Source organism: Anoplolepis gracilipes, chromosome 14 (assembly GCF_047496725.1).
Source record: "Anoplolepis gracilipes chromosome 14, ASM4749672v1, whole genome shotgun sequence".
NCBI lineage: Eukaryota > Metazoa > Arthropoda > Insecta > Hymenoptera > Formicidae > Anoplolepis > Anoplolepis gracilipes.
The window spans coordinates 682538-697903 of NC_132983.1; the positions used below are offsets into that span (position 1 = coordinate 682538).

Sequence of the window (15366 nt, forward strand, 5' to 3'; positions counted from 1 at the left end):
TATGATTTGTTATTAAGAAACCTGATCAATAATATTGAGATTAATTTGAGAAACGTTTTTTACATATACATATGCATAACATTTATATAATCACGATCTTTTAATATAACAGTAAGCAATATAATTCGATATTATTTTATCATACTTATATTATTATTATCATCATAATTTTATAGTAATATGCTGAATGAGATCTTACCAGTATCTTCGCTGTTTCTCTGTCAGTAGTTTAAGTTCACATAAGTCAATCCCAGTCTGACAAATTCTCTTCGAAACACTTCGAGTAATAACAAATATAAATTTTAAGAAAACTATGAATTTTAAATTGATGACATATAAAATAGAATAATATATTTACCTCAATAAGAACGATTTTCAATAAAATGATGCATCAAATTTATGAATTTTTTTATAATAAATAAACGCTATAATATTAAAGACTATTTAAAAAAAATAATTAAAATAATATTTTACATAATCGTGAAAGAACTATCTTGTCATAGATATTTGTATTTTACGTAATGCATCTTTAATTTAAATATCAGAATAACAAAAGAAAAGATAAACAATCTTATAATTAACACTGCGTTATAATTGAAAATAAATAAAGTATATACATATTTTTTATCATATTCTATTACCCGATAGTAATATTACTTATGTGAAAAGAAATAAATTAGACTTTGTAAAAAATTTGAAAATTATTGACTGAGATTTTCAATTAAATTTAAAATGGAAATTGAATAGATCGCGCAGTATAAATTAAGAAATACGTTATATATTAATGATAAGTTTTTTAGAACAGAATTATTTCATGAATCGTCTTCGAAGATTAAAAGACCTGTACATCTCAGAGGGTGCGCGTTGACTGTTTCGCACTTGTGAATCGTTGTCGTCCGCTCGAAGCTGTGGCGCAGCTACCCCCATCATTGGTCCAGGTATTCGCCAATCACGAGTTACTACCCTTGTCATTGTTTTTTCCAAGATTCAAAGTTTTTAATACACATAACTTTTTTTACGCGATTTTATGCTTCTAAAAATTTTGTGTCGAAAATTCATATCAAATTTTTGACAAGTACATTCTATGTGCAATTGGAATACATATATGTAGCGTACAAAAAACGAAATAACATTTTCATTATTGAATTTCAGCCTTTTTTCTAAGCGTTTAAATGTGGTCGGCGAATTAAATGATGCGAGTAAATATCTTGCACAGAAGCAAACTAATAGAGGGAAGAAAAAATGTATACGTTTTGATTATTATATCGAATTTACGAGAAATCATAAGACTATCATGGCATTCATATTAACGATCCTGTTGTAATGGCATGCGCGCATATATATGCTCACGCAATGTGACACGTGTATAATGAACTATCGCCTCTGGCTGTGCTAGCTACTACTGTGTAAGAAAAGGAAGCACAGTAAATGCAGTTATAATGATATATACATATATATATATATATATGAAAATTATATTTTTTTCGTTCAATTTTATAGAATCATTATAACTGCATTTACTGTGTTTCCTTTTTTTACACAATAGTAGCTTTTTATAGGTTTATATATATATATATATATATATATATATATATATATATATAACGTATATATAAAATATAAGTTTATACAAGATATAATTTCCTGAATAATAATATCATGATTAAATTTAAATGCAAGTTATTTTCCATAAAACTACCGATTCGAATATAAAAATAAATTTCTAAATTTACTTTATAGAGTGTTAAGCACTTTGTAATAATGCTTAATTGGATTCAGGATATCCGTTGTACATAGGAAATGTTACTTGTCTTGGCATTTAACATGTGTAATACATAGGTAAATTACATATATTTCTCGTACATGGAAATTGCACATTAGTAGTAAACATATTCGGGAGCATTTCAGTCTCGACAACATCTGTACCGCAATGTCGCAGGAGAAATATGCAAAATATATTAGGAAAATATTTTAATGAAATATTTTAACTAACATTTATAGAGTATATAAAAATAAAAGACGCAAATTTTATTTTATTAATTTTTCACTTTTTCCATTTCTAATTTTTGCGTATTACGTTGTAGTCATGGGACACTGTATTTTTCCGATCGGTTTCATTTTGCATTATTAAAAGAAAATCTCCTGAGTAATATTTAAAACATTCTTACGTCAATTGAAATCTGAAGCGAGGCTTGATGTACTCGTTATTTCCGTCACCTCCATTGTTAACTTTACGTAACGAAGGGCATATTCAATTCCATACCTATCGCATTTACTTCTTGTATTAATTAAACGAGATGCATATACAGGGACAGCGACATTGATTATGCAACAATAAATCGTTAATTAATATTGCGCAAGACACAATTGTCATGTGTCAGTGATATTGCAAATGGCGCGCTTTCAAACCGCATCATTTACGTAACGAGTAACAGGACCAGCGAGATTTACAGCTTATTATTAATGGAGCTTTGCTTATACGCCTATATGTCGACATAGAAAGATATGTTATGGAGGAGGATCGACAGAGAGGATACAGTCTATCTCTCGCACTGTAGCCTTCATACTTTGAATTATCCTCGTGAAAAAGGGGGATATATGTAAGAGGATAACTACAGTAAAGCCTATCATTGTTTAATCTATCATTAATATTTTCTGCTTTCTCTGTCAATCCTCTTTCAGTTAGTATAAGCTGTATAACGAGAACACACGTTATAGCCACGTGACAGCGTGTCACGTTACCATGTGTTAGATGGTAGGATCTCTTCCGCTTGCGCGCTTATCAGCCACGTGAGCGTTTTCTTCTTTATATCAAGGAAGATAAAATAGATGTTAATTATGTAAAAATCTAAGCAAATTATTTTTTAATATAGGGCACGATATTATAATATTTTATTATGTTACATGTTTTATTAATATGAGAAGCAAGAGAGAGAGAGAGAGAGACAGAGACTGATAAAGAAATTAATATTTACACTTTTAAATTCACTGTATGAAATATTGTTTATGTAAAACGCTTCATAAAAAAACGCACGATAAAACACGATAAATTGTAGTTTTCATAATATATTACACTTGTATTTTTTATAATAATATTACAATTGTATTTTTATTACGCAATAATTCAATACAAAATCGTACAAAATGTGATGGAAAACATAATATCATAAAATAATTTACTATACAACTTTCAATTTACAATTTACAAATTCAATGTCAAGACTTATCTGATTGATACGATTGCTTTCTGTTAGTTTGCGATTTAATTAGCGCGAATTATTTTACGTACAATAGTAGTCATATAAAATATACTATTTGTATATTATACATATAAAATATAACGTATATATATGTATATAATTGTGCAAAAAGATAAATAATATAGTTCACGAGTAATATTATGTTTGTAAATATCTTTGAAAATTCGCGTCTAATTGTGAATTATTAAAAAATATATTTTGCAACGAGATCGCGATAATGAGTTCGAGCAGTAAATGTGTCTTAAAACGCTCAAAAATTTATTCCTGAATTACTAGGAGAATATATTTCGTGAAGAGTATGTACGACTTTGCAAGAGGTTGGAATTGACTCCGCGAGAGGGCACACTAATACATGGCTAAAATATTATACGTAAAGTAATCTACGTTGATTGGTTAGATCCTGGACTAATGAGAAACAATTGTGTTTTCGAAAATACATATCTCTGTGTATATAGAAGTCTGTGGATGTGAATCTTCTCTATATTAAGCCTATAGGGAAATTTGATGAAGATTAGAGGAAATTGAGAAAAGGGATTGTTAGATTTCCGTAGATGGCAACACTGCGAGTACATGTGCGGAGTGCAGAGTTGCGGAGTCTGCGTGCATCGTGACAGAAGATAATTCTGATATTCGCAACTTCTGTCAAAAACGCTATTGACAGACACCACCAGCTGATGCTGCTGGCAGAATAGCGATATAGAATTATATTTCAGTAGTTATAGTTTATAGTTGATTGAGGTTTTTCTCCAACATCTTATCGGCAATCCGAGGCTCGTGGGACATCGACGTTGCGAGTCGACCACCTAGTGTACATCGGATTTCCCTGATACTCTGGGTAAGTGGACTCATCATGTCAAGTTATACACCGTCAAGTTATTATTCATAATTTTTTGCGCGCATCAACGCGAATCCTTTCTTTCTCTTCCACATTTATTACAATACGAATAACCAAAAATTCGACTTTTTGCAATCGCGCTCCCGGCCTTTATTATCAGAATAATAATAGAGTTGACATAATTAGTATCATGTTGCCTGACGGATGCGCGAGTTATTTTCATTTCGCGATTCTAGTCGCGGTTTTCGGCAGAAATTTTGCTACCCGCGCGCGAACACGCGGATCTTCCTGTCGCGTCATGTTAAGTCAGCTGATCGCAATTAATTTAAGGAGTACAGCTTCTTATAGATAAGTATAAACTATGTAAAAATTATTAATTTCAAAATATTTTAATTGGAGAAAAATCGATATCGTTATTAATTAATTTAAACGCATTATCTGTGAACTAAATGGAAATGAATGCGAATCTAATCTACCTTATGTATCGTTAATATGAAGAGAATTTTTTTTACTTAAGCTCTAAAATTTTGAAAGAGTTTTGAATCAATTTGTTAACATAATTTAATATAATTTATCTGTAAAATTGGCCAAAGAAATCTTATCGACATCGATTATATGTAATTAGTTGCAAATTAATACAAATGTTTATTATTTTTCATGATTATTCATATTTAAAATAAATAAATGTTTACTAAATCATGAAGTCCACAATAATTAAAAAATGTACGCTAATGATGTTACATCATTGCAATAGAGGTCATAGTTGAGTTATGCAGTGATTATTCAAATAGACATAACTGCTTCTCTACAGATAATTTTAGCTTACTTTAAAATTTTTAATTGTCAAGTTGCATTAATTTTTATTTAATAAAAACTACTTTGTGATATTTTGTAATATTTAGTGCAATGAATTAAATTAATAGTTTTATATATATTAAAAAAATCATTCATTTTTATTTGCCTTAAAACAAGGTACTGAGACAAACCCCATAAGATAGAATCCCATTTACTAATAATCTTGATAAGATATATATATAAATTGTACGTGTGTGTGCCATCCGTGACTACGGAACATTATACAATAGATTGGGAGAAGTAGATAAAGCAAAATCAATTTGCCCGATTTGGTCGGGAGATTGGCGAGTTTATCTGTTTGCTTGTATGTGTTTGAATACGTCTTCGATAGAATTCTGTTCATTGAATGTCACATGATTACGCTATTATAGAATGTCAATGCCCGTTATATGCACGTAACAACTGAACTCGTCGTCGTACATGCAATCGAATCAATTGTAACATCACGGAAAATTCCCTTTTCTTGAGGGAAATGGCTTGCCAAGGTGATACGAATGCGTCAAGATACATAATTGAATAGACGATTCCGGAGATGATTATGTAAAAAAAAGTTTCAACAGAGCTTTTATTCACTTCCTTTCTTCCTTTCTTCCTTTCTTCTTAATAGTTTAAACGAATGATTAACATTTTTACTATTATCACACTGAAATCTTCTAGTATTTCAGTATTATCTTATTTTAAATCTTATAATAAAATTATTAAAAATAATAAGATTTAACAGATACTTGCATTTCCTGCTTTTTATAAATATAATAATTTAATATAATAAAGAAATAGAAATAAATATTAAATGTGCTGCACGCACGCGTTAATTTTTATTTATTATTAAAGTGGAGCAGTTTTTGCGGATTAGCCGCAAAAAATATAGATATAAATACAGATATTGATCACACCACTATTAGTATGAAAATACACACACACACACACACAATTTGATTGACAAGACGTCATAAGGTGTATATATAAAGTATATATGTTTTCTAACGTGAAACAGTCTTCAAGTTTTGGCACAATGTTGTGATTACCATTTAGCGCGTTCTGGCAGTATCACACGGTTAACATACTTACAATTTAAACACACTGTACTGGCAAACTATCCTCAATTTCGTAAGACGAATAGATCTCTTCGATAGAATATTTTGGAATATTTTCTACAAGTTTGAGAAGTTTTTCCGTGTATATTGATACAGGGAACAAAAATAATCCTTTTTATTTGATGACAAAAATACGTGTCGCAAAATTATAAATTATTTTAATGCTTTTTTTCATAATTTTAATATATATATATATATATATATATATATATATATATATATATATATATATATATTTTTTTTTTTCAATAGGTGCGGAACCTTGATTCGCAATAATAATGGCACAAAATAATTCAACTGTGAAATCCGCGGAACAATTCAAGTACGTATTCTTATATAAAATTCCTTCTATTTCCCTTCTCTCTTTCTCTCTCTCTCTCTCTCTCTCTCTCTCTCTCTCTCTCTCTCTCTCTCTCTCTCTCTCTCATAATAACGAAAAATATATTTGAATATATTTCTGAATATGTTAAATTTCAATATTATCTTATTTTGAATCTTATAATAAAATTATTAAAAATAACAAGATTTTACAGATGCTTGCATTTCCTTTTTATAAATATAGTAATTTAATGCAGTAACAGTAAAATATTCTTCTAATAAAAGTTTATATTTTTTAGGCTTATACCAAAAATCATAAATGGTGGAATCGCTGGAATTATTGGAGTTTCCGTAGTGTTCCCGCTCGATTTGGTTAAAACGAGATTACAGAATCAAGTTATCGGTCCGCATGGCGAACGGATGTATAAATCAATGCAAGTATATTTATTTAAAAATTACTAGCTACTAAATATCGATACTATGCACATTATCAGTTAAAAGCAAAAACGTGCCAATTATAAGGAAAAGAAAAAACGGCTTTGTAATATTAATTTATATACTCTATATTATTTATCGTAACTGAAAGTAAGAAATTTATTATAACTGAATGTTGACAATTATTTTTCAGGTTTGACTGTTTTAAAAAAACTTATAAAGCAGAGGGCTATTTTGGAATGTATAAAGGATCCGCTGTAAATATATTGCTGATTACACCTGAGAAAGCTATCAAACTTACTGCCAATGACACATTTAGACATTATCTTTCTCCCGGGCCCGGGTATGTTGTACAATATTTTTTAAGTATTTTTTATGTTATTAGACGAGTATGAGCTTGCTCCTATATATGTGCAATATTAACTCGAGTGAAAACTAATCTACGAGAGCTTAGCATGAGAGAGCATTTTGTTTATATTTTAAAATATTTTCAAATAGTTATAAAGAAATAGTCTCCTTATGTATGCTTATAATTAAACATTCTATTAAATGAGAGGTCTGTTTAATTATTAAAATTAAAAAGAAAATATTTTTTCAAAATTTTCATTGTTAATAGTTATAATTAACTGCATTTTATTTCTCAGATTTTATGCACATTTAATTTTCATATCTTTAGTATCCTACATAATATTTACTATTAGTATTTTTTAATTCTTTAGATAATTTATCATTTATCTTTCTTTTATGTTGCCACTCAATTATTACACTTTCTGTTGTGAATCTGCTAAAAAGCCTTAATGTTTGTCATTTTCCTCTATAATGTATTTAACATTTCCCTGTTTGTCTCTTCCTCTGTAATGTATTTAATATTTCTGTATTTTAAAGGAGGTTATTCAAAGTTTATGGCAAGTAGAGCAACTGAAATACACTTTAGGTGACCATTTTTCTATAAACTATATTAAATAACATCAAATTTTATTACGTGGGCTTTTCAATTAAACTGTTTGCAAAAGTGATAATTTTGCAAAAATGTACATGATGTTTTTACTTACTTTATGCGATAAACATTTAATAAAACATCTGTTGTCTCGAAACTATTATAAAATTTAGAATTAATGTCTTCATTTATTTAATTAAATATTCCAAGTACGCGCGGTCCTGCCTCTAATGAACGAATGTATTTACGTAAATGAAACCATATAAATTACGCCTATAGCAATCACAGAGTGCGAGAGAAGCCGAAGAGTATTAATCAAATTAAATGGTATGCACATGAGAAATACATAAAAGTGTATAGAAATAAACTCTATCAGATTAAAAATGAAATGCATCACACTTTATTAATTTTTATGTCAAGAAAATATATATATACACTATATATTATACTCGTATCTACCTATATATACTATAATAATGTATGATTTTTTACTTTTCAATACGCGTTTTAAATTTCATTTCTCAAAAAGATATTGAAAGCATTAGATATTTTATTTAAATTGTTTAGTAACTCTTATTGTTAAAAATACAACAATATAATCACAATACTGTGAAAAAATGTATACATAATTGAAAAACCCCAAAAACTAATGTATTGTTATTGTATCGTAGGTTGATTAGCAGAGCATCATAATTTTTTGGATATACTTAGCTTTGCTATTCTAATAACTCTTATTGATTTATTTTGATAACTACTTATATTTAATACTGGTTTTTTTTTTTCAAGTAAATTACACAAAAAGATAATTTATTTAATATCAAACAATTATTAATAATCAGAAAGAAGTTTAATATGTTCAACGATATTTCACTCTCGAATTAAAGCTTGTTCTTTTATTTTTGAGTATACAGAAAATGTCTTCCACTTTTGTAATTAAATTTTCATGCAAAATTAATTGCTTATACTCTGAATTGCTTTGTTCTTTAATTAAAGTTTTCATGGATATATATTGTCGTTTGCATTGTTTCCAAAAATATTGCAACTTTTTAGTTTTAATCCTAAATTAATAGTACATATCTAAAAGAACTAAAAAAATGAAATTTTCGAGTTCTCGCGTTATTCTGTCAGAATCTTATGACATCATAAAACATATTGAAATATATCGTTCTATACTTCTAGACAACTGATGCTACCAGTTACAATATAACTATACCAGTTTGAAATGACCTGGCAAACGATGCGAGCAACCATAAGTAGCTAATCAAGTCGCAAGTAATCGAGGAGAGCAGGGTAATTTTTGCTTTTCCCTTTTCTTTCTTATAAAATATTTTTTAGAGCAATTCAAGAATTGATGATACATTAGATACAAATATAAATTTAATTAGAAGATTTCGGATAGGAATATTGTTAAATTTTTGTTTTAGCTTCACATTTTGTAAGTTACATTATAATTTATCTAATCATCATTTTCTTTTAATCTTTCTTTTAAAAATGTTTTTTAAATATATTATTATATAATAATAATTTACTATTTTTTTTATTATGTACGTCAAACAATTTGAATTACAAGTCAAACACGAATTATGAAATTAACAGTTATCAGTCTGCTACTTTTACATTTGCCAATGTGTTTTAGATGCTCTGTGGTCCCTCATATGTTTGAGATATGAGAGATATTGCTTGTTATGTGTAATCATGCCAATAATGTTGAATAATCTCCCTTATATTAGGGCTGGCACTCTTTGATAATTATTTCTGGAAATTAAAAATTAATTTTTATACTTGGCAGAAAAAAAATAAAGAACTAAATTATACTTGAAAATTTTGAAAAATCGAAGATCAAAATTATCGAATGTAAGAAGCTACTTTATGTGAGAGTACCTATTTTTTTTCTATGTGCATTGTGTATAATGGATAAAACGCAGACTACTTCGATTTACAGCAATTTCTCGTAATTAGTAATAATTGAAACACTTTTTTGAGATAATATTCAGTAAAAACCGAATCGTTATATTTGAATTAAAGACATTCAGGAAATAAGCGAAAATAAAATTTTAAACAAGTCGGTTGTGTGAATAATCCAAGATTCATTTAATTGAAATTAAATTAAAATTAATTATAATAAAATCGAATTAGTCAAATGTAAAATGAAAGTAATTTGCCAAAAACTTAATATATTAATTTAATAATCTGTTCGATTTTTCGAAAACTAATGCATGCCAGTCCTATATCTCGTATACTGAGATTTTCCTCAATTTTTCCATGATCCCAGCACTCTGTTAATCTTTGTTGTCCAGACAAAAATTGCCAATAGAACGTGAAATGCTCGCCGGCGGCTCGGCGGGAGCATGCCAAATAATCGTTACCACTCCGATGGAACTGCTCAAAATACAAATGCAAGACGCTGGCAGAGTCGCCATGGCAGCTAAAGAAGGTGATACGATATTTCAGAGGGTTTTGTTTCTCGCGAATACACGGCTTGTCAAATACAGCAAGACTATACATCATCTCATTCTTATCTCTCTTGTTTTTGACAATTTTATGTAATTCAAACAATGAGAATCGTGCATTTGTTGATTCTTTTTAAAATATCAATAAATATTGCCATGTCGACTGTACACTTTTGTAGGACTGAAAATGATTGAATGTGATATCTCAGTATAGACGCAACGCATGTTGTAAACTAGCTAGAAAATCAAATTAGAAATTTAACTAATTTGATTTTGCGCAATTTATGTATAAAAAAAAAAATAATAGTAATAATAATAAATATAAAAAATAAGATAGTTATCGCAAAATTTCCTCGACATATGCGAGGATTTTAAAAACATGCAAATTTCTGTCCCCTTTTCCAGATAATAATAATCTTATACCAAGATTTTATATTAATTATATTAATCCCATTATATTCTTATAATAGAAATTGTATCGTCCTCTATTGTTGCAGCGGGTAAAGCAGTGCCGAAGGTATCTGCTTGGTCATTAACGGTGGATCTACTTAGGAAACGAGGTATACTTGGGCTGTATCAAGGAACTGGCGCCACGGCACTTAGAGATGTTACTTTTTCCGTTATTTATTTTCCTCTGTTCGCCAGGCTGAATGATCTTGGTCCGAAGCGAGAAGACGGTTCATGTAAGTGTGTTCAATAAAAGTGTCACGTTGTCAGATACAGTCTAACAGAGTGAATTAAATGTAATACTCTTTTCATTAGCTGTATTCTGGTGTTCATTCCTTGCCGGATGCGCAGCCGGTTCAACGGCCGCATTAATGGTCAATCCATTTGACGTAATCAAAACTAGATTGCAAGTTATCAAAAAAGCACCTGGTGAACCAACGTACAATGGAGTATTAGACTGTATAATGTGAGTATAACTGGAGTCAAATATATATATGTGTGTACTCACAGGTCGTTAAATTTATTTTCAAGATTATAGAACTGATCGCGGATCAGTTCTATAATCTTTTTTTCTATAAATTCTGATATGTTTAAGACTCGAATTAGGAAGATAATCAAATATCTTAGAATAATTATACTCTTGACTTGTAGGAAGACATTTAAAAACGAGGGACCGACAGCGTTCTTCAAAGGTGGTGCTTGCCGAATGATCGTCATAGCACCGTTGTTTGGAATTGCGCAAACCGTCTATTATCTTGGCGTAGCCGAGTGGCTGCTGGGATTGAAGTGAAATCGCCATATCTTGTAGATTCAAATTACTGTTCAAATGCTCTGGGAAACTGACAATAATTGCTGTAGCTGTAGTTGTATTTTGGCTTGAAGATCGCGCTAGGAAAAATATCATTGTTAGACAGAATTTCGCGATCACTTATATGTAAGAGAAAGCAAGAGAGTGTGTATTAATTGTCATAATTCTCGCAGGTCGTGAATTATACGAATTCAGATTGAATGAGATATATAATCCTATCTTTCGTCCTCCCATAAGGTGTATTAAAATTATTAATCAAATAAAACGGAGTCATTGCGTACGTTTGCCTTATACATTGTGTTCTTGTAAAGTAAACAGTTGGAATTATAAGTTTCCAGTTGTACTACGTGCTATTCGATACTTGAGTCATTGCATTTTTCAATGTAATAATGACTTCTCATATCTTCCTCGTATTTTATAGAGCATATTACACAAAATCCAATATATTATAATTCAACAGACCTACAATGTACATACACTGGGAGCTGATTTGTTATTATATCTACCAAACTAGCCAGTTATATAGTCAATTATATATGTATATTAAAGACTTTAAGCAGATGTATCGTGATATTTTTTTAAACAGTTTAATTAAAAATAACAATAGAATATTTTGTTAAAGTTCATATTCTTGTTACTTATAATTTTCTTAATTTTTATCTTATTATGTCAAGAGAAATAAAAATGTAACCTTTATGACTATGTGTAATAACAAAAATATTACAGTATCTTTAAAGCAAAAATATAACTGGCCTTTTTTCTCATTTTGTCTCTTCTATATCTTTTATCCTTTTTCATATTTTATCCCTTTTCAAGTGTCACACTTTTATTTTAATTACAAGCTGCATCTCTTTTGCACATTGACCTGTGATTTGTGAAAAAATAATTATATAAATAGAAAATAGAATAAGATACAAATAAATAAATTGATTAGCTTTAAACATTCATTATTTAATTATGTAGGAATTAATTTTTTTCGCAATTGTATAGAATTATTTCATTTATTCCTGTATAAAAAAAAAAATTGTGATATCAGGCATTTTTATTCAGTTTTCAGATCTTTGTTACTCTGTCATGTGGATATCGTGTATATATGTGTATGTATATACATTTGTCTTTGCACACAAATGTATAAACTTACAGCCTTGTTACAATAGCTCGAAATATAAATCATATGTCAATTACACTTAGAAATTTAATATTTATGGCCGTTAAAATAATGTAATCAAATTTTTTACTACTAATTTTACTTAACACTTAATTAACGTATATATACGAAATTTCGTTTAATATACCGATTATAACATATTATGCCGTCGTTAACAGTAATATAATCTGTTTACGCATTAACTTGTGATACAAGATGTATACATGGCGGAGACCACTTAAGATATCTAATTATAAATCTAACTATTAATAATACAGGCGTGTTATAAAAATTCAACTTAATTTTAATGATACCTAAAAAGTCTAAAAAGACCATTTGGTTTACTAATAATATAATGACACGTAATATGATTTATAATAAATAATTATGAGTGTACCCGATTGAAAAAAAAAAAAAAAAAAAAAAAAAAAAACATTTTAAGTAAAAACATTTTACTTTTTTGAAAATGTGTCTTCCAAAAGAACAATCATTTTCAACTTGTGATACAGTTTTCTCAGAGAAACAATAAAATGTTTTTTTTTATATGTCACATAAGATTTGTACAGCAAAATTTTCTTTTATAATTTCTACTTATGTATAGGAAAATAATAAAAATTGCATTTTGCACTTATTAGTAATTTTCCTATGTGTAATTAAAGAAGATACTTCTGTTTTTCTTTCTTTTTTTCTATAATTTGTTCAATAATACTGTATTGTTCATCTTATTATATAAATGACCTCTACATTTTTTTTATTCATGAATAAAAAAAGTAATATTTCACCAAAAAATTTTGAAACCGGGTACATCTCATGTAAAGAACAATAAAAAGTTTCGTGTATCAATCGTTATCACATACGTCAAAAATATATCAATATATAAATGCATTGTCATACAACGAATACAAAAGGTCTACAATTATCTGCCTAAGAAAACAAGCTTTAAATATCCTAAACTGTTAAATAATGTCGGAATGGCATTATGTTAATGTTAATTTACACAATGTGAATTTGATAAAATTGTGTAAAATTACTTTGCTATCAATGTAGCGTTTATCATATTTTTAATAGAAGCAAAAAAATATGATATTTGACTATTAAATGACTGTACAGATTTTACCTCCTGTATAAGCGACTGAGTATTGTTACATTACATTGCACTTACAAAAAAATTCTTTTTAAGTATCTTTCTATATTATTCTTATTAAATATATGTGCAATTTATATTAAAAAGTCATTGTAAAATTTCTTACTATCATTATTTTTGTTCTAATAAAAAAATTCTATAAAAACCTTATAATACAATTTTAAATTTGTTCTTTGTGTATGTAGAAAATATTTAACTAACCACTGTTTTATAAAGGTGAGAAATCTGTTGTTACTATTGGCTTCAGATTCCCACATAAAGGAAAAAATAGGTTTTTTGAAAGGCACGATATACTCTTCAATATCATAATCTTAAATGAAGCATTCTTTTCATCCATGTCTATGACATTGCACAATTTCTCTGCACTCCCATAGAAATTGTTAATTCTATGGAAGTTAGTCCTATGAATTTGTAAATTCATCCCCTAATATAACAAGTCTTGCTTCAGAATACACATTAACTGTAACATACAATAATATTTTTATAAGCTTTTACTTATCGAGTCTGAAGAAAGGATTTCCATGTTTGAAATATCGCACAAATATAAAATAAAAATTTTAATAAACAAGAAACATTTTTAATTATTTTTCTTACGTTACAAAAAATTTATTTTATAGTTTTAAAAATATTGTTAGTGTCCAGAAAACAAAATGTGTATGCAGTTCAGATAAGATTAATCTATTTAAGTTCTTAAAAAAAATAAGTTAGACTGTTCCCATCTCGCGGAGAGATTGGTTTTTCCCCACTCACCTCATATTATAATGATGAACCGGCTTTCGATAGAGCTCGAAAGCGCTTCCTCTCTGCTCTCGGCTACCAGCCAGATCTAAACCACTGGGTTCTCTATTATGTCCAGGATTGGCAGATGGATAAACCGATCCCGTCGGACCATGGGGATTATTACCATGCATGTACCCATTGTGATTCGTGCTGTTTCGGTTATGCGTTAGTCCGAGACTGATCTGACCGGCACTGTTGCTGTGAGAATGCGTGGTAGTCACCGGCGGACTGGAGTGAGAATGCGTGTGGCTGTGGCTAAGACTGTGGCTGTGCGTCGGTGTCGCGAGATGATTTAAATTGTGATGCGAATTCACGAGATTACTTTCATTGTAACGGCCAGGCGGCGGAATGTTGTAGTAATACTGGCCACTATTACGCTGCACATTATTTTCTACCTAAATGAAAATAAAGATTCGCACAATATATTATATATGAAAGGCGTGCGCATTTAAAAGATAATCTTTACAGAGTTATTTGCATTTATAAAATAATTACCCCATTATGTACATGCGACGTGGCAATGGAATAACTTTTGGAGTGCTGATACGAATTATTCCCATCATTCCCATTGTTCTCTGTTTGCCCAAGCGATGCTTGAGGTGGTCTGTAATTTTTTGGCTTTGGAGGCGGGATTGGTTTGTAGGTGCCTCCCGGTTTATTTTGCGACATTGGTATTGATTTGTAATCGGTGGATCGGCTATAATTCATAAAATGATAATTTTATCTTATGTGTGAAGGTTGGCAAAAGAAAAGCTTGAAAAAAGATGAAAATTTAAAATACATCTACATATTATTGATATATAAAATTACAGAAGAAAAAAATTATTCGAAAAGGAATAAGAACACAAATTTTTAT

The 15366-nt window shown here is 29.1% G+C and overlaps 2 protein-coding genes across 9 annotated transcripts in view; one reads left to right on the forward strand and one right to left on the reverse strand.

The window, feature by feature from the left end:
* Positions 1-3824: 3824 nt before the first annotated feature.
* LOC140673232 (mitochondrial glutamate carrier 1) lies at positions 3825-12187 on the forward strand. Its single transcript, XM_072906034.1, has 8 exons — positions 3825-4095; positions 6297-6366; positions 6662-6796; positions 6991-7140; positions 10032-10168; positions 10682-10867; positions 10947-11097; positions 11283-12187. The coding sequence occupies exons 2-8, from the start codon at positions 6323-6325 to the stop codon at positions 11419-11421; spliced, it is 942 nt and encodes a 313-aa protein (XP_072762135.1). The 5' UTR covers positions 3825-4095; positions 6297-6322; the 3' UTR covers positions 11422-12187.
* A 276-nt stretch (positions 12188-12463) lies between these two features.
* The window catches only part of Pyd (zonula occludens-like protein polychaetoid), a 50325-nt gene continuing 47422 nt past the window's right edge, over positions 12464-15366 (reverse strand). For all 8 annotated transcript variants that reach the window (XM_072906027.1, XM_072906025.1, XM_072906026.1 and 5 more), the window contains 3 exons: positions 15006-15207; positions 14481-14905; positions 12464-14190 (listed from right to left, as the gene is read on the reverse strand). In XM_072906027.1, coding sequence (XP_072762128.1) covers positions 14187-14190; positions 14481-14905; positions 15006-15207 — 631 coding nt within the window. In that variant the 3' untranslated portion in view covers positions 12464-14186. The remainder of the gene's footprint in view (positions 14191-14480; positions 14906-15005; positions 15208-15366) is intronic.